The 20,382-nt window shown below is 36.6% G+C and overlaps 1 protein-coding gene across 14 annotated transcripts in view; it reads right to left on the minus strand.

Moving 5' to 3' along the window:
* Positions 1 to 20,382, minus strand: part of RYR2 (ryanodine receptor 2) — a 441,630-nt gene that overhangs the window by 291,251 nt on the left and 129,997 nt on the right. For all 14 annotated transcript variants that reach the window (XM_074818391.1, XM_074818396.1, XM_074818388.1 and 11 more), the window contains one exon: positions 14,672 to 14,776. In XM_074818391.1, coding sequence (XP_074674492.1) covers positions 14,672 to 14,776 — 105 coding nt within the window. The remainder of the gene's footprint in view (positions 1 to 14,671; positions 14,777 to 20,382) is intronic.

Below are 20,382 nucleotides of genomic sequence, written 5' to 3' on the forward strand. Positions count from 1 at the left end.
GATTTATGAGTTCACAAATCTGAAAAAATCCTATCCTTAATTACAATGCTTTACCACAATATAACAGACTTTTAAATGAAAGTTAATGGAGATATTAAGTCTACTGGGGGGGGGGGGGGGGGAGGCGCGCTGGAGGGGGCGCAGGGGGACAGAGCAGTAACTGTGACATCTAGAGGAAAACAAGGACATTAAAACAAGGACATTCTGGAACTAGTGTTACTAAAGGTGGAAAGAAAAGTCAGATATTAGTGTCAGTAACCAGGCTGTATACTGATCAATCACTTTTGCTCTAAAGTTAAGATCTTCTGTCAGTAACAGGAATGAGACAACAATGTATAAAAGCTATTGATCCCACAGATGGGGAAAAATATGCAGCAGATCAAAATTAACAGCATAAATGAAGGAAATAAAGGCTATCAAAAGGAATTTAAAAAAAAAAAAGATTAGGAAAAAAATTATTCCAATGCAAAAGAAACAGATAACTGTCTTTTATTGCTGTACTCTGAAATCAGTGCAAAAATCAGTATCAGGTTTATATTAGAAAGACAATTCAGTGCATGACACTATTAAAAACACACTGAACTATGCATAGTGGCAACAGAAGTTGATTACACCAAGCTGCAAAACAAATGAAACTTTTAGCTAAGCATTTCCTCACAGAATAGTCTTCACTTAGACACAACAGAATGTTATGTGTTTGTATTGCTCCCTTCAATCATCACCTTCCTGATCTCATTTTCAGGAAGCTCCTTCCAGATCCCAACTACAGTAGGGTTCCTTCATGCTTGTCTCTATGAGTCTAACTTCTAATCTAGCCCACAGTCTGAACTGATCCAACATGCCAAAACAGGAAACTGATGGAAATTAAAATAAAATTTAAAAATAAAATTTAAAAATAAAATTTAAAAATAAAATTTAAAAATAAAATTTAAAAATAAAATTTAAAAATAAAATAAAATAAAATTTAAAAATAAAATTTAAAAATAAAATAAAATGAAATTTTAAAATAAAATAAAATAAAATAAAATTGAAGGAGCTGGGACTGTTCAGTTTGAGGAAGAGAAGGCTGAGGGGAGATCTCATCACTCTCTACAACTACCTGAAAGGACACTGTAGAGAGGTTGGTGCTGGTCTCTTCTCACAGGTAGATTAGTGACAGAACAAGGGAGAACAGCTTTAAACTCCAGCAGGGGAGGTTTAGACTGGACATTAGGAAGAAAATTTTCACAGAAAAAGTGGTCAGACAGTGGAATAGGCTGCCCAGGGAGGTGGTGGAGTCACCATCCCTGGATGTGTTTAAGGGTCATTTAGATGAGATGCTGGGGGATATGGTGTAGGGGAGAACTTTATAAAGTAGGGCTGATGGTTGGAGTCGATGATCCCAAGGGTCTTTTCCAACCTGAATGATTCTGTGATTCTATGATTCTATGAAAATAAAATACCCCACCAGAATTATGAAGCAAAAGTGCTTAAAGTTCCCTTCATAAAAAGCAGTTCTACTATAAAAAGGAGACAGCTATGAACCAAAAATTCTTAACTGCTTTAAATACACGCAGGTTAAGCATGAGATAAATATTTTAGAAATGCTTCCTACTGTATTGTACTCAAACCACCATGTATATTTGTAGCCTCCAAATCCTCAGGCATTTGCATTTCAAGTCACAAGGAAAGCCCCTAAACACTGTCCTAGCCACAAAAGGTTTCAAAGCGTGGCCTGTGGTAAAAGACATTCTGAACAAGATAATCGATGCTAGGGGGAAAAAAGAAAAAATAAGAAGAAAACAAACAACAACAGAAAAAAAGGTCAGAAATGCTTTCCTAAATGTTTTAGCATATAACAAGAGAATTTTTTTTACTTCATGATAAACTGTATCAAGTGGAAATGATTAATTTTACTGTGAAGATCAACAAATCAGTTTATTCCATTCCTTGTCACCAAGTATGCAACTATGATCTAATCAGTTTACAGGTCTTACACGCTTAGCTGTCAAAGAACAGGACTATTTTTCCTATCTGAATGTAAGTGCAAATAAATAAAAAAAAAAAATCACACCAAGTTTTGTAAATTTGGTTCACAGCGTATTCCTCCCAAATTAACAGAAATATTGAGAACTTTTTCATTGACCTTACAAAATTGGAATGAAACTACAGAATGTTCATTGCTCCCCAACAACAAAATAAGTTACTCAAAGGAAAAAAAAATAATTCAGCAACATAATATTTCACAAAATTGAGTGAACTACCAAAGTCAGAGACAAGAACACTTCTGATCTGAAATGATTCTCAATACCAAGATAATCAGATTATTGTGCTTGAATTCTTAATTTCTGTGTAAAAAGCTCTACAAATATTTTTGCATTTATTAATCTATCCAAAACAGTACATTTACAAGTACAGAAGAGAAAAAAACAAAACAAAACAAAAAGCCCCAAACAAAAAAAACCTAAAACAACAAAACACACCATAAGTAAATTCACTGTGGATGAAGCATTTAAACATTAAGTCTATTTGCCTCAAATTTTCACTGGGAAACTTGAATGGCAGAATTTCAAAAATCTACCAAACACCATTCCTAGAAAAATAACAGTCTCTCAGCTATATACTTTAGATAGTTCTAGGACTTAGGAAAAATTATCTGCTAAATATTCAGTTCAAGAGTTGTTGACTCCAGTTTCAAGCCAAACTGGGAAAGGACTCAGCATTTTGCACTCACTATAGAATTGTGGTCTTTCACCTAGGCAGAGGCAAATGTTCCTCTACCTAGTATGTTCCTCTGAAGACGTCCAAACCCACCAACAAGTTCTTTCTTTAAAATGAAGGAATGTATTTCACTATGTACCTAAAAAATAGTCACACATGGCTGAGGAGAGAGAATAAGAAACCTCCCCTCAAATTCCTTGGAACAGCCAAAGGATTTATCAGTTACTGACATTATTACAATTTGGACAAATGCACAAGTTCTTTTGAAGAAGTAGAGCTATACACAGTAAACTGCTTATAAACTAACAAATGAACACCACCTGGAAATGGAATTTTACAAAAAGAGCAAAAATGCACAAATACCCAGTTAACTAAAATAGTCTGCTACTGAATGACCTATATATACACTAGGTTATGTGAATTTACCACTAAAAGAATCATGAAAAAACAGGATTTCCAAATTTGTCCCTTTCCTTCTGTTCTGTATGTATCGTTATCTACTGTGACTCATCCCAATATTTTTGAAATAGAAACTTCTTTCAAGAAAAGTAAGTGTTCTGCATATTTATCAACAGACTTTCAGCTATGAAAGGCTGCTTCAGGAGTGGAAGCTGCATGTACTGCCATAATTACAAGCACATTTCACACCATCAGCACAAACTAGCATGATCTGCACAAACAAGTGTTAACTACAGAAATCATATACAATAATCCAGGACTTCATAAAACAAATTGATTCGGTCTATAGCAGATGACAACAGCCAACCTAAGAGAAGTCAGGTTTACGGGTAGCAGCCTGAGTACCTCCTGTTCTTTTCAAGTTTCTCTGCTTTGCCTATTTCAAAGTACGCTGTTTCCATAAAGAAAAGGAGTGAGCTTTTACTACCATCACACGGAAACGGAAAACAAAGTCTTACCTGTTTACGCACAGAGGGAATGACAAATAATTGGAAGGCAACTAAAGGGCAACTAACTGTCTAACCAGCAAACACTGGAAAAGGCTGCAGCCTAGGCAGAAAGAGGAGACTGCTAGGGAAAGGGAGGACGGTCTTCAGAGCTCAGCAACTATCATGTTTATCAAAAAGACATTTACGGATCAAGATCAAAGGCCTTACAAAAGCAATGAATGATGGATACCACCTCCCCTTCTCACTTACCATGTTGACAGTATTCTAAAAGCACAGGTTTCAATTTTAATTTGAAAACTAAAGGACAGATACCTTCAAAGAGCTCAGGAAGAGTCAAAAAGAGCATGCTCCCTTTTTTAACCTCAGTGTATGTATGTGTGTGAATATATACATATATTTAACAGGCATGCTTTTGAAGGGGAACGACTCAAACCAGACTGCCAGCAGGAACTCAGCAGGAGCCTTTACCGCAGCTGAGATCCTGCAGACACTCCAAAATGGAGCCTGCTAGCGTGGGACCTGCCACCTGCCACAGAGACGAAAGGCAGCTCAGCAGGCCAGCTGCCCAGGCTGTGGCAGCAATCGGCAGCTCCCTTCCCGGCCAGGGCTGCCCAGGAGCCTGCAGTCCTGCCCCTTGCTGGGACAAGGCCCTGCTGGCAGAGTGGCAGCCCAAACGCTCAAAACTAAAATCCAGGTTTAGGAAAGGCTGAGTGGTCCCGATGCACGCCGAAGCAAGATCTCGGTTTAGAGTTCTCATCCCAAGCCCTGCAACCTGCTGCTCTGAGGTGAGCTTTAGCTGAGGTGGATGATCTTGCCATTCAAAAAGGCAAGTGAGTGCCCCTGCGAAGAGCAGGGATTCATAGCCTCTGCTGCACTCAGGTCCCAGCCTAGGCTACAAATCAGACACCTGGAGCCCAGAGGCAGAATCTCACCTCTGCAAACAGAGCTGCTCCCTGTTCTCAGCCTTTCTCTGTTCACTTACACCCCAGGTCCTAAACCCCTTCATTTCTTTCACATTCCTTCACCCCCATCTCCAATTCAAGAGTTGTTGCCATCCTCATAAATACATTAAAAATGGTAATTCGCTATGATAAGAGAGAAACAAAATAATTGCCTCTTAACTTTAGACCTGGAGTAGTGTAACTCTCACACTACAGTAGTACTTAAAATAGACAGGTACACTTACCTGCTTGGATGGCTTTGGTTTTACTGTTGTTATTGAAACAAAATGTTTGATGGCCCTCCAGCACAACCTTCCAAAACCAGAACCATACCTTCTCAGTTTATCAACACTACCACGGTCACTAAGGAATGGCTGGGCATCAAAAGAAATAGTTTTCCCACAGACAACTAGTTGTTAGGTGTGAAATACCACCTGTTCTCACCAGACCTGTCATTTTTGCTAAAATATTGTAGATTCATGCAGTGATGCAGCTACCATGGATTCAAATTTCTTATTGCCATGGGGAGATGCAGTTACACATATGCAGATGTATCCTCATGCTTATACTACTTATCCAGAGCTGTTCAGTGACAACTGTCAGGAAACAATGCACATTTATCACCAACTCTATCACACCACAGAAGCGGTAGAGGTGAACCCTGCTCTTCCCCAAACTCCTTCCAATTTCCTGTTCAGGACAGGAATCTGGTCTGTTCATTCCTACTCAGTCTCACAATCCTAGCTCTATGTTCTTTTCTTTGAAATGCTATCCATGTTGCTGCCACTCAAATGTCACCCCTTTGGGGAGGACCACTCACATCCAAACTCAAACAACAGGGAAGTCAATGATGCATACACAGCATCATTAGTATCAAAAGCACCTGCAAGATAGAGTTAGAAACAAAATTGCATTAAGAAAATCTTGACTGAATTTGAAGATCAGGGTGGGTTTTTTTCAATTACCACAGAAAGCATTGGTACGGTACCTCCTGGAGTACACATTTCAAGAGGAAGAATCCTCTGTGTAAGCTGCAGTTGCTTTGAGGCCCTACAGAGCTGCGTGATAGCAGATTACTTTCTTGTTATGCAGTACTGCAGACACCATTAACATTTTCTACACTCTCAGCCTGTATAGCACTGCTATGCATTTCCTACACTCATAGCATTTTGCATCAGCCATCTAAATATTCTTTAAACTTGCTATCATAAGCCACTAAAATGAGGCAAAGGATCCCCCTGTTTTTGAAATTTTGCATTCACCGAGCCGAATACTGCAGAGAGCTATTCCTACCAGAAGCCATTATAACACAAATGTAAATTTGGAGAATTTTCATATATATTATGAGATGTTTACATAGTGTTATAAACAATCTATTTAAAAATACTGCATAATTATTATTTCCATTCTCAATATAATTGTATAACTTGGCAAAATGAAAGTTATAGTTTATTTAATGCAAGGTCTTGGACTTTACAAATAATTCAGATTACAGCTGTGTGCATTGCAAAAGAAGAGGAAAATACAATGTTTGATTATCCCACTGTCCAGGCCTTGCCTCAGCTGTGAGATTAATGTAAAGTTGCATTTTGTACGGGCAGTAATAGAAGAGCTGTAACAGACAAAAATTATATATAATCATGCACAATTTATATTTCAAATCACTTTACACTAAGCTAAAGTATCATGGGTTTGCATTTTCAAAAGAATTGTGCTAATTTTTATGAAAAAAAAAAGTTAACAAAATTAGGACAAACAGTAAAAAGACAGAAAGTGACAATAGTCCCCCATGCAACCTTAATTTCAGTCCGTTCCTGTCACTGTCTAATGACAGAGGCTTCCACATGTCCATTACCTTTTCAACATCAACTCTGCCTCATGCAGCATGTAGAAGAGGGGATGGTCACTTCCTATTTTATTTCATCGCAGCTCAGTGTGCAACCATTGTACTGAATATTGATTAGAAAAAACCACTCTTCTATAGACATAATGATTAAATGCCATGAATTTTATGATGTTCACTACTGCAATGCTAATCTCACAAATATTCATTCAGTTTTCACAATATCCCCGATGACATATCAATACATTTAAAGAGTCTAAGGCATGGGTCCATTAAAATCAAAGTATTCACAAAACAGGGAGTTCATTTTAAGATGCCTAGGACCTGATTTCTAACATTATTTTACATTTTATGTGTAGCTTCCATCAGGTACAGTCCTCAACACCTGCACAAATCAGTCCTGAGGTACGAAGACAGGCAAAACCAGAAAAACTACAACTAGCAATCACTGCTTAGCTTACTGATTATAACTGCTTAGCTAGACTGACCTGGTTTAAAAACTCAGTGTATTAATAGCTTTGGAGAATCATCTAGTAGCATTAAGAAAACAAGTGGTTTAAGACACTATCTCAGCTTTACATAGTACTGCATAGCAAAACTGAGACTCTTCAGCATTCTGGAACAGCAATTGAATGTGAGGATTTAGGAGTTTTATCTTTTTATCTTGTATTTTGCCTAAATATCATTTATTACATCATTTCCAACCACTGCAACAAATGAGTTTTGTGGTTCTAAAGACAAATTTAACTGTACCATTTCCAATTTCTCTGTGCTTAAATTTCATTAAAAAAAAAAAAAAGAAAAAAAAAATAAAAAACCCCACCAACTCTTCCAGGACTTAACAAGGAATCTTTACTGAATGGCATCAGCTATAGGTTATAGATGGCAAGGGGATAATACCTATGGAAATGAATGTTAAAAAGCAGAGAAACAGACATTCCCCTTATTTTCTCATCCAAGATAAAAGCCTTAAGCACACCTTGAGTTCCCTGTCCTAATATTTCTGCCAATATTTCCCAGCTGTCTTCATGGCAGCTTGTTACATCAAAGTGCCAATTTCAGTGACTTCCACACTGGTCATTTTCAGTCATTACCTTTTTGTTCAGCTATTCTGTTTCTTTCCTAGGATCACATCGAATCTGAAACAATTCTTATTTTAATCTTTGTGTCTGGTACACTTTGTAGCTGTGCAAAGCTGCAATCTCAGGGAAAGGTTAGGTCATCTTCACCATCTCCCTCTCAAATGCATAGCTTTTCCATTCCATTTCAATGGCAGAATTGAATTGGCTCCGGTTCTCCCTGTGTTCAAAAGTACTGCAACAGTGCCTGAGTGTTCCAAAAACAGCATCTTGCACATCAGTTTTCTGCTTTTAGGACCAGTGTCTAGCTTCAGATGGGTTTGCAGTACACCCAAAAGCATCAAACAGAAGTCTACTTCCAGCTCTGACCCTCGATCTCTCTGAGAATGGCACAAGTGCAATCAATCAAAGAGCAGATCTGAGAATCTCCAGCACATTAATTCAGCATGAAGTCTTCATGCTGCATTTGTTGTAAGTGCTTAAATATCTTTACTGAGAAAGAAAGTGTGAAATAAGATCCTTTGTCTTTTTTTCTTCCTCCCACCCCCCACCCCATGTAAGACCATCCCTCAGGAGTTGATAGTGGCATTGACAGTTTCAAGCATATTAAGGTAAATGAGAGCCAATTTTTTTCATAAGTAATGAAGTCTAGGAAGACAAATAGCAAAAAAGTTTACTCAGTTTTTCAGTCAGAAGGTAAAGAACAAATACAGTGTGATTTCCTGAATAAGCACTTAAAATCACCTCAATATAAATGCTAGAGCGCCCTGCACTATCCTGATGTATTCTAGTACATTGTATATGGTGTCATTCAAAATACAGAAACTGTAACTACATATACATTCATTTTGTTGCTACAGATGACACAAAGAAATCCTTACTTATTTCAGTAGTACATTTTTTCTAGTAAGTAATCAAAAAGCTGACACTTGATGTGAAAGGACGCAGAAGCAACTGAAAGAAATCCATTTGGTTCCATACAGGTTAAGTGAGTTTGGTGCATCTGTCCTGCAAGAACCATTAAGATGCAATTCCAGTAGAAGTATGTTACCCTCCAAGTGCAGCTGATTTTATTAGCGAGCAATTCATGTAGCATGAAGCCTAGCCATTCGCAGAGGCATTGAACTTTCCACCTGCTTTGCTGATAAAAATTTAAAAAAAAAAAAAAAAAAAAAAAACAACCAAGCCCCATAGCAGTCTCATACTCTTCTATATATACCTGAACAAAAAAAGCCCATGCACACTCCTGTTGGCAGAACAAAGCACAGATCAGCAAACAGGAGCTCCAGAAGCTCTCACCTCTCACCAGAAATGATGCCTCTTACTTTACACACTCCCTATGAAATGAGATTTCACTGTGGATGGATGGCTTGGCACTCACTAGTCTTCTGGTAGACCAGAGTGAAAAGAATGCTTTACCACTGCTGACAGAAATAACTAAAGCTGCTGTGAAAGTTTACCAAGAGTTCTCAAATCATTCCAATGAAAAGGTGCAGTTAACAACAATCCTCTGTATGGGATATAACATCTCCCATCCACGCAAAGACGCACACCATACTGGCAGATGAAAACAAGTCACGTACCACCTGTATTTATGTGTGTCATTTCATAGATGTGTGTATATATATATCTCATCTATTGACCAAGGTATGGCATGTAACATGCAATCCATAGTCTTCAAATTTCAGTGGCCTTATTCACAATAATTATCATCAAGGACTATAAAAGTCATCGCAAGGCAAAAGACTAGTACTGTTATTTATATCATGAAACTGCTGGATATATTTCAGAAAACCCAAGCAAAGCAAGTGTAACTCGAGGAATCACAAGCTCTTATTGGTTTCAGAAGAACCGCAGGTTTTTGTTCTAGCCAATATAATAGATACATGACTTTGTGCTTGTTCACTTATGATAAAATGTCCTTTAAATGCCAAGGTAATTTAAATTCCTGTACCTAGTCACTGTACCAAAACATTTTTTGATCTCTTTGAAATAATAAATGCATTAGAATAGAATGAAAGTTCAAACTAGCCACTTGATATATAAATTCAGATAGTACCAGTGTTTTGAATCCTCAAATTTTCCCTTTAGAAAAAAATCATTTATATCGAAGCATATGAAGGAAAATACCTTTGAAATATATTTCAAATAAGAGTTTGTACCGATAGCTTTTATGAAGGTTACCTTACACTTCATTTTAATTTGCATACCCTCTTGACAAATTTTTATTTTAATAGCTATTTTTTATGCAGCATGTTTGCTTGAGGATGATTTCAGAAAACTTTCAGACAAAAATCTAAATCATTTGCTGAGGCAACTGAGACTAAGAAAATACCTGATGTTTTTTCATGTCAAATATGTCTGGATGCCTTTTCTTTTTGGCAGCTCTAGCACTGTCACACAACAGAAAAGCAACTTGCTGGAGAATTTTGTAGAATCTGGAAAATTCACCTGTATATCATCAATAGACTTAAAGTAGGCAAGCTTGCTCAAGAGTATGCATGCTGGCCCTGATTTTGGCAAAGAAACTGGTGGTAACCAGCATTATCACCTACTTTGCCTGCTATGTATCATGGCTGAAATCTGCATGCTGATCTAAAGGTACCAGTCATTGTAAGACCTTTTATGAATCACCAGTATCAGCAAGACATAACATATTGAAAATAAGAATTAAGGCAATCCCTGGATATACAGGCAGGATAGTCCGAGTAGGACATAGGGAAATCATTTATTTTCCTTGTCATAGAATGTGAGACTGGTAATAGCATACTATGTACAGATCTGTTGTCTAACTTTCATGAAAAAGACATTTAAAACTCAAAACTGAAAGAAGCCACAAAATTATAAATCCTTTCCTCATACCTCAAACCTGACAACTTCCTTCCCATTTATCTGTGGCACCTCTTCTGAGGAAAACACAGCAGTGCAGAAAGTACACCAGCACAAGAGCAGTTGATGGTAATGTAAAACAGGCAACTTTGCCTTTCTTTCCTCTTACTGGGATGTAAAAGTTTGGTCCCTTTCTCCTACCCAGTATCCATCACATCTGGAAGAACATAACTATCTACCCCTGTTTCTACTATTGTTTATATTGTCCAGAAAGTTACTGAATACAAGAGTACTAATGGATAGATGGCCATGCTTCATTTCCTAAGATAATTATGGAAAATTTCCAGGAACTGATTTGATTATGGCATTTCAACACTTTTATAAGAAGAAAGTACTAAGTGCTAGATCTCTTGAATCTAGTAAAGGAAGATTTGATTAAAAAAAAAAAACAAACAAAAAAACCCAAACAGAAAACCACACAACAAATAATCAGAGTAAAAAGAATCAGAAGCAAAACATAGTTACAACATCTTGTGGTGACTACCTCCTAAATTATTCCAGAAAGCTGTGGATTTGCTTTCTCAGCATCATTCAGCCTGATAAACTTTAATGAAAAACAAGGTACAAGGATCCAAAGACGACTCACTGGAAAAATTTAACAACCAGGCTAGGAATACATGATCTGAAGGCTTTTTCTGGTCTTTATATAAACCTAAGGATTTCCAGCTTCATATTTCACCTGCTCTTCTAATAATAAAAAGTTACACTCAAAAACCAAGACAAAATAATTACAAAATAATATCTAGGCTGTAGGGCTGTCTAGGACAGAGCAGCTGTAATTTGCTTGCCTAAGAGACCAGAGCCCAGTCTCTGGGCACACATATAATGATAGACTTCATTTATATGATTATTTCCTATTCTCTTTCCACAGGATTCCTCCCTTCTTCTTTCCTTTTTCCTGGTTCTTTTCTGTGGATGAACTAACAATAAACGTAGCACATGCATATAGCACTCAAGTCCCCAGCAAAATCAAAAAATTACCTGTTTGAAATGAAAAGTGTAAATAATGCTGCCTGAGCAAACAAAACAAGTTGTGGCTTTATTTTTTAAACCAAAAGCATACAATCAAGCTATGAATTTCAATGTTTTAATAAACTGCCAGAGCTAAGCATAATATTTTAAAGGGAAATTATAAAACCTCAGAGCATGAAGTGCCTAGGGCTAGAAGAAACAGAGCACTACAAATTCTTTCTTATGAAATTTCACTCATTTTCCACTGTTGCCTTTGATAGTAGCATTTAGCTGATTCAGGAGAGAGAAGTAGGTATGCTCAGATAGATGGATCACTAATCTCATGAAGTATGGAAATTCTCATTTTGGGATTCTTGTGTTAAAAAAGTAGGTATTTATTGCAGAGGTAATCTGGCACATACTAATTGAGAATTAAAATTAAATCCAGTTAGTCCATATAGTTATTCTTTCTTAAGCATAAGGAAAGCTGTTTATTGTTCTGACTCAATTCAGCGTGAGATTTTATTCATATTACTCAGCCATTTCATTACTGCTGACTTACCTGTTATATAATAATAATACCTATTATATAAACATAGCAGTTGAGAGTACACACCACAAAAATCAAAGAAGCACAAGGAGACCACTTTTAAACACAGCAGCCTTAATGACTTCTAATGTAATGAAAAGTAATTGAGGGCTGAAAAGACCTCCCTTTGCAGGATTCTTTCCATTAGGAAACTGAAGTCATATGGAATCCAGTTTATAGTAACAATCCCTCAAGAAATTACTGTACTTTCTTTTCCTAAATGGAAGAAAAAACTGTTATTCTAAAACAAAAAATTGATGGAGCTCCAGGAAGATAACAGTGCTTCAGATGTATGCACAAAATTATCTCTTCTCATAAAACTTAAAGTAACCACATCAGTCATTAAATGCAAAACGCAGTTACTTCAAACAAATACGAAGCTGCCAACAAAAGTACCTACCCTATAAATAAATACCTATAAACACAAAGGAAAACTTTATATATATTTTCATAGAAACTACATACGGATACAAAATGTCAGTTCTGTTAATTTATCATCAAGTACATATTCAGTCATTTTAGTATTATCATTATTGTTGACTCCCAGAGACTTAGTAGAAAGAATAATGACACCAACAACAATATGACCTTGATCATCTACAAGCTACTATTTTCAAGATTATTCTCTTCTAATATCAAGATATCAGTATGCAAGAGACACACAGGCAGATTCCTAATGCGTTTGCACAGAACCCAGGCAAAATTTGCAGTAAAAATATACTCATTATTTAGTGAACACCAGCTCTCTGGGCTGGTATAGCTGTAGCTCTGTATCTTCTGCTAGTGTTGGGATTTAATAGGCATTGAGAGCACAGTAAACTACACTCTGTAAGCAGGTGACAACCACATCATGACCACACTCAGAGACTTTGCTTTATCTTTCTTGCGTGCATCTGAGAAGATCTGTGAGTACAGAGCACTGTACATCAGTACAACTGCCATCACTTTTCTTTAGGCATGGATATGAATGCCCAGAACGCTGACCTTCATGGTTATGCACGGAAAACATCAATAACTGCTTCCAGCAAATACCAGATTACCATCAAACATGGTTCTTCCAGCTTGGAGTATGTAGGTCCCATCAGTCACTATGCCCTATAAAAGTCTTTTTTTGCTCACATCTAGTGCTGAAAATAGTCCCAAACTAGTGTAAATGTTCTAGCTGAGACCTCTACAAAGCTCTCTTTCACACGTCCTCTTCTCAGCAAAATCCCCAACATTTTCTAACCATTCTGCAGAGAACTTGGGTTTTTATCCTGTGTGCTCTGGATGGGATCTCTCTATTAAGAGTAAATATTCACTTAACAGTTGGCCCCAAGACTCTTCTAAAGACAGCCCAAGAGAAAATCTGCCAATTAATGTTATGATTAAAAAAAAAAAAAAATACTTTGAATACTTTGCATTTGAAAATTAAATGTTTTTTTCTTTCACTGTTCTGCCCTATAGCACTACTTTAACACACACTCCCCTACACTTTCTTTAGTTTTTCCTCCTGACCACATCTGGTGGGAATAAACAGAAAGAAGACTGTTGCTCTACTTCACACATATGGCCATACACAGTTATCACTGCACATCCTTGGGTCTGGATGGTGAATTTTGACATTATGCCTGTGTGTGCCCGTTCTTTTGAATTTATTTACCTTTTTCCTGTGGATCTGCTTGCTCTTGGTTTCAGTATTTGCAAACTAAGGGAAGAGGAGTCCCCATTTAGAAGCATGGATCTGCTTACTCTGGTACCACCTCTTCTCGCAAACATGCTTTTCATTCTCTTGCTTTTGGAGTTAGTCCTTGGACAAATTCTCATTGATAGCACACATCTTGGAACATCCATGGGACTTCTGGACTTCATTTCCCAAATACCGTTTTCCGTCTCAGTGCCTAACATTTTATGGGACGGACTACTCTATGTTAGTTTAAAGTTTGCTTTCTCAAGGCATTCCCAGAAAGATCAGAGGCATGCTTCTCTCCTTCCAGCTTTCTTGAGTGACAGACTTATGGTTAACCCCTACTTCTCTTTTATCTGTTTAACTCTTGGGCCTACAGTCATTCTTCCTCACTTACAGTTTAAAGGATTTGAGCTGGAGCATGGCATTCAAATTAACCCTATAGGGTATATACGGAACACTCAACTACATCATAACAAATCAGATTAATTACACAGCAGAGAACATTAATGACACTACTATGATTTATTTGTAAATACCTATTTGCTAGTAAAACAATTAACATTATTGCTATATCCTTCATCTTCCAGACTGCAAAAATGTGTTAGTCTCCATATTTCTTGTCCACCGAGATTCAATAACATTCTATTCCCAGCTCTAAAGGTGAGTTATAGGACATTTTAGCTCAAGCCACACAGAATAATTTCATTATTTCCAGAGAAAAACAGTACACATCCAAGTCATTTTAAGACTGCTTGACAGTCTCCCTTGATACAGTCAGAAATCCTCATAAAGCTTAGCTGTTCCGAAGAAATGATCAAGCTTTGTATTTTGTACTATGAGATCTCAAATTAAAACATTCTTGTAGCTGTATGCTGACCCGCAGCACATTGAAATTGTTGGGAATTTACAACTCTGGAAAGCTTCAGTGAAAGCTGCATTTAGAATTTCTCAAAAATCAGACCATTCCTGTAGCAAAAAAAGGAAAATTAAACATAAGGAATTCATGATGCTATAAGCTTATGCCAGTCATGAAATCTGTGGTACAGTGGGAAAAACTGTTGTATTTTGCAAGATGAAAAAAAGTGCATATTTAATAACTTACCCCTTCTGCCTTCTCTTCTGTGTTAGCCAGCATCTCCTGGAGGGCTCGTACTGACAGAGACTGCTCCAGCACAAAGGTGCAGATGGACAAATCAGGTGGAACATTCTAGGTGAAAGAAAAACATGATATCACTTTAGTGACAGATTTGCTGAACAGCAATTTCCAATGCTTCTATTTTCCCTCACTTTCCATGAATCTGAAAAATCTACTATATCCTTGAGGCTATGAAAGCCAGCCACATACTGGGCTGCAACAGTTGAAGCTTAGCCACCAAAGAGAAGGGAAGCAATTCGTCCCCTCTGCTCAGCATTTGCAAGCTGACACATGGGGTACTGGGCCCCACTCTCAATAAAAGAAAGAAACCAATAAACTGCATCAAGTTCATCAGTGTTTGTCAGGGCTGGTGCACTCACCCTGCATGGCTGGGGGAGCTGAGTTCGATCAGCCTGGATGGAGAAGACAGAAGAGAGGGGGATCTTACAGTTCTCTTTACAAATCTAGTGGTGATTACAAGGAAAATGGAGGCACACTCTTCTTGGAGGTGTTCCTTGAAAGCAACAGGAGCATCAATACAAGGTGTATCAAAGAAAATTACAATTAGATATTAGGGAGAAAAATTCACTCTGGAAGTAGTAAACACTGTCAAAGGATGCCAAGCAAAGCGGTGGTATCTCTGCTTCAACATTAGCATAAAGAACATATTTCTTAGCCATTATGTTCACATTGTGGGGAAAACAAAATTCGGTCTTTAGGCTACTGGTAGTAGCCAGACCTCATCTTTATGATGATCTCCAGGTCAAGATGAATTTTCTATAGCAGAAACATTAGACACTGAGCATCAAGGCCAAGCTAGTAGCTTCTCAGCCTTGCAGGGCAGTGTGTTTCACCCTATTATGTTCTAAGTGGGATATAACCAGAGAGTCTTAGAAAAATAAATATTTGACTTGTCATGACTGAAAAAAAATCATTGAGCTATTGAAAAGGTAGCTTTACAGACTAGCATAAAAATCTGTAATAAAATTGAAACGGGTTTGTAATAGCAATGTCTAAGTTACAAAGTAGCAAAGTAAAACTAGATTTTATGTGGGGATCTTTTCTTCTGTTAATAGAAGAATATGCAACTACTACACACCTTTTCTTGCCTCCAGAAATCCTTTCATGTTCTTTCTCTTTTTGTTTTCATGTTAATTGTGTATTTTAGTTTAGGAATACTTTTACTGACTATTGGAAATCAGTTTTTTACACCATGGATGCTTTTACCGCTAAAGCTGTAAAACTGCATATTTATTCAAACTGTGTACAGTTCGAAGAGGCCTCTTCCAAGGCCTCAAAAATTAAACTGTAAAAGGTAGTTGCAAAATCATTTCATCCACTCTTTTTCAAAAGTTAGTTTACTAAGAATACCTCACACTATTAATAGCTTATTAAATTGCTGTTCATCACTCCTAACTACAGTAATTCAAGTCTATTAACTAATAGATATTTCATTACCTTCCACTATTTATATTTTAATAAAATTAATGTAAAATGGTATTTTAAACTAAAGTTTTAGCCAGACCAAAAAGCATTAAATAACATCCTCTTTTGCATGGGATTTTGACTGACTTACACAATGATACTTAGGCATGAAAAATTTTTAAGCCTCTACTTACTTGTCAGTCTACTCGTTACCATTTTTCTTTTGTAGTTACTCAGACACTACAACAGACCTTTTCATACTAGTATTAAGCCAACAGACAACGAATTAGTTTCTCTTCAAAACATCATTGTAATATAAGTACTATCCTAAGCCCTAAGCAGGGAAGACACCACTCAAAGATTGCAGGTTGTAAAGTGTTGTTTCTGCTCAGTAAACACGAGTACAATCTTCCATTCTAGAAAGCCTCACAGAAATTAATACTCTGACAGTCCAGCTAGCTCTCAATTCTCTCCAGTGAAGCCTGACTGACAAAGAGTCTGAACAAAACAGAAAAAGATGCTCCTTACACTGTGCTCAGGAATGAGCCAAGGCTACGTTTTCTGTATCTGGTTATAGCAAACATATATAAGCAAACAAAGTCTCCGTAACAGTGTTCCTACTGTTATTGCTGTTATTTAAAGCAAGATTGTTGCTAGCAGAATATGTCCCTCATACAATTTTGTGACGTATCAAAATTTTTTACTAATAAACCTACCCTACAGGTTATACACTCTAAAATACAGAAAATCCTGCATCATTTCACAGTCATCAAGCCAACATAATTAGGACATTCCTCCTTCATTGATCCCATTCTCCTTTATGTTTAAGACAGCCATGAACATTTTTTTTCCTTCCCCATTAAAACTGAGGAATGAAGTCCCAATGAACATTTTTCAGCTACTCTCATACTAGGTAAGGCACACTGAGTAGCCAGACAGTAGTAATAAAGGAGCACCGTATGAGATCATCTTGCTTTAATTGAGAGGCACCTTCTTCTTACAGTCTAGCAAAATGTTAGAACCAGTTTCTTTTTCTCAAGACAAAAGGGAGAGCACATTATCCCACCTCATCTCTGTTACTTGAATGCCTATGTACTCGGTGGCACTCAGCAAGCAATGTGTTTCCCCTAAGAGCTGAAGAAAGATGCATCTACTGATGCTTGCGTATCAGACTCTTTCTCTCTAGCAGTTTCTCACCCAAATCTGCTCTACTGAAGATCCAACAGGCATGGTTGCATACAGTGTACAATAGTGTACAACAACATAGACATACATGGGACAGATGCAGAACTGCCAACGTATTTAGCTCAGACAGTTACAGCTCTGCTCACCCCTATACAGTCCATTTTAATGCTGATGCTTTTAAAGCTCTGGAGTTACAAGACAAGGCTTCAGGCTGGCATACAGACACAGATTGAAGGTTTCTATTTTGAATAGCCCCCTTCAAAAATAATAATTCCACATAATATTTAAACTCTCATTTAAATATACTAAAAATTTATTCACAGTGCATTTTCCATCTATTCAAAGCATAAAATAGAAATGAGAAAGGAAAAACACAGTTTTTGGCAGTCCTCTGATTATCTACCTTATCTCTCATATTACCTCATACAGACGGAGGAAGGAATATGAAAAATAAAGGTATTCTGCATTATATGGCAGCCTAATATTCCCTGTCAAAAGGTATCTTCATGAAAATTTCACAGTAGTTTTTAGTTCCTATTCTGCTAAGTGACTGCATGTGGTAGGGGCTGCAAGGAAAATCTGTAGCAATCAGTTTGCATTAACAGACTTTTTTGAGAATAGGTCAAATGTATAGGCAGGTATTTTAGTGATTGCTTTGCTAGACTATGAATACACTATTAAATAAGAAAGAATTTTAAAGATGGTATTTTCCTACATGTCTAAAAACCACCCACCAGTGCATTTTTAATAAATACCAAAACAATCTGTAACTACCTGGAAATTTTCAACAGTTTAATGGTAATAATAAATCTTTAATTTGAGAGCAGAACACAATTTATACCCCCAAAAATTATCAGTGTTCAAAAGCACATGACTCAACAGACATAACTAACCATGTTGGTAATCCTCAACCTTCTTTTCCACCAATTTTTATCGTAATCAACTTTGCTGCAGTAACTTTCTAAACGAAGGCACAGAAAAATAGTTCATATTCCAAAAGGGGTTTTTTGTTTTGTTTTGTGATGAAATATGTAATGTGGTCCTTGGACAGTCCAGGGACTCTGTATCACTTATCTTTAATCTAACAGATCAGTGGAAAATTCTGATAAACAATGGCAGTATTCAAAACAATTTATTTTCAATTTATTTTTGACATATTTGCAAAATCAATTTGGTTTTAATGGGTTTTAATACAAAATACACCCAGTGACTTAAAAAGTAAAAAGCAGCAACTCCAGTGTTTCTCAGAGCTTAAAACATTACTGATTTTCTCTGCTAGTTCTTGTTTAAAAGATTTTTCTTGTCAATTCCTTGCCTAGACAATCTAGTCAGTCATAATTACAACCTAATATGCAAGTAGCTTGATAAAAAAAATAGGTTATTACACAAATAAACTAGAAATTGAATATTAAATTTCAAAAGGAGATTCAGTACTGCTAGGAGAAAAATAATAAATTTCTATTAACTTTTTCTATTGATCCTTCATCATTGTAATAGCACAGTCAGCAAAATTAGACAAATTAAAATAATGTAATTGTCATCTGCAATTTTTAAAGCATATCTATTACTGGAGTAATTGCTGGATTATTTAGAAAATTTGAGAATTCTTCATTCTTCCTGATGTTTTAACTATATTTATTGTGTACACTAATTTTCTGTAGTAATATTTGCATAGTAAATTATGCTTTACTCTGTGGGAAGCAGATTTGCAAATTAGATAATCATACCCTTTATTAAAAAGGTGTTTTGAGTAAAGCTTTTGAAATGCTATTTAAAAATATCTCTAGCTCTAGTCCAACCCACAGTTGAATCATGGATACTGGATGTATTCATTACGTACCATTTCAGTTTTTAGTGAATTATTATTTACAAGCATACCATACTCCAGCGTGATGACAATGAAAGCAAGAGGCTGAGATGCAAAACTCAGTCCCACTGTCATTACCGTGATGATCACACAGTGCTAACAAGCCACAATAACGTATGACCTGCTCATATAATATGATGCATATAATCTTGTGAATGTAAACTGAACTTCTGCCTGTCATAAATATTAGTACAAGACTGAAGAATAATAAATCGCACCAGCAAACACAATTCTGTCTTTAAGAATAAGCAGCTTTACCTCAGCTTTACTTCTCTTCCTAGTTATTTGCAAGCCTCCTAGTTGTTTTCCTAAGCTTATGGTTATTTTTATTTCTTTTCGAACCAAATTCCCAATGAAATGCACTTGCAGGTATTTCATCTCTTAACTGTACACTAAGTATTCACACATCAGTGCCCAAAAACCCACCTAAGCAACCTGATTTACAAAGCATCCACAGTTTGCATCATTGTCAAAAAAATGAGATGTGGGTGTTCCTAAATTTTAAAAATTAGCACACTGATTAGATGCCTAACTTGGAGAATCCAAGTAGGAAGATTCAGAAAATTAATTCTAGTATAGAATTTGAGCAAAACATCTGCAGCCCTATTTGTGGGAGTAGCCTGAAAGAAACTGAATCCATCATCTATTTTCAAGTTACATTTAAATTTATACATCTCAGTCTTTTTGGCAGTCCTTTCTACTTAAATGAGATTCTGTCTGGTGACAGTGATGAAACAGACTCAATATTACCAAGTAAAAACATCCATTTCTAGGACTCTACCTAGAAGGCATAGCTTTCTATGTTTTCAAGCTTGTCATCGAAAAGATGGACCCAGGACAGAAATACATGGCTCTGAAGACAAGTCCCACCAGCCAAATAGGATGAATCATATTCACCAAATCCCAAAAGAGAAAAGACAAAGAATGAATTATGAGTCTCACAGTTTCAGTTCTAGAAGAGAGGACCCTTCAATAACAATGTCAAGCTGCTGCATGCTTATCATTAGCAGACCATGAAGGCTGCCTGGCCACCTCCTGTGAAAAAAACTTGCTTTCAGTTGTTTATGACTATTACAATCTGAAGCCATCACTTTCTGTATGAGGCGTTTACAGGATATTCCATCTGAAACAGTTGTTTCCATTAAAAGCAGAGAAGTTTTCAACATTCAAATCTTTTTATGTTACTATATCTAAAAACTGT

The sequence above is a fragment of the Strix aluco genome, chromosome 3 (genome assembly GCF_031877795.1).
Source record: "Strix aluco isolate bStrAlu1 chromosome 3, bStrAlu1.hap1, whole genome shotgun sequence".
NCBI classification, from domain to species: domain Eukaryota; kingdom Metazoa; phylum Chordata; class Aves; order Strigiformes; family Strigidae; genus Strix; species Strix aluco.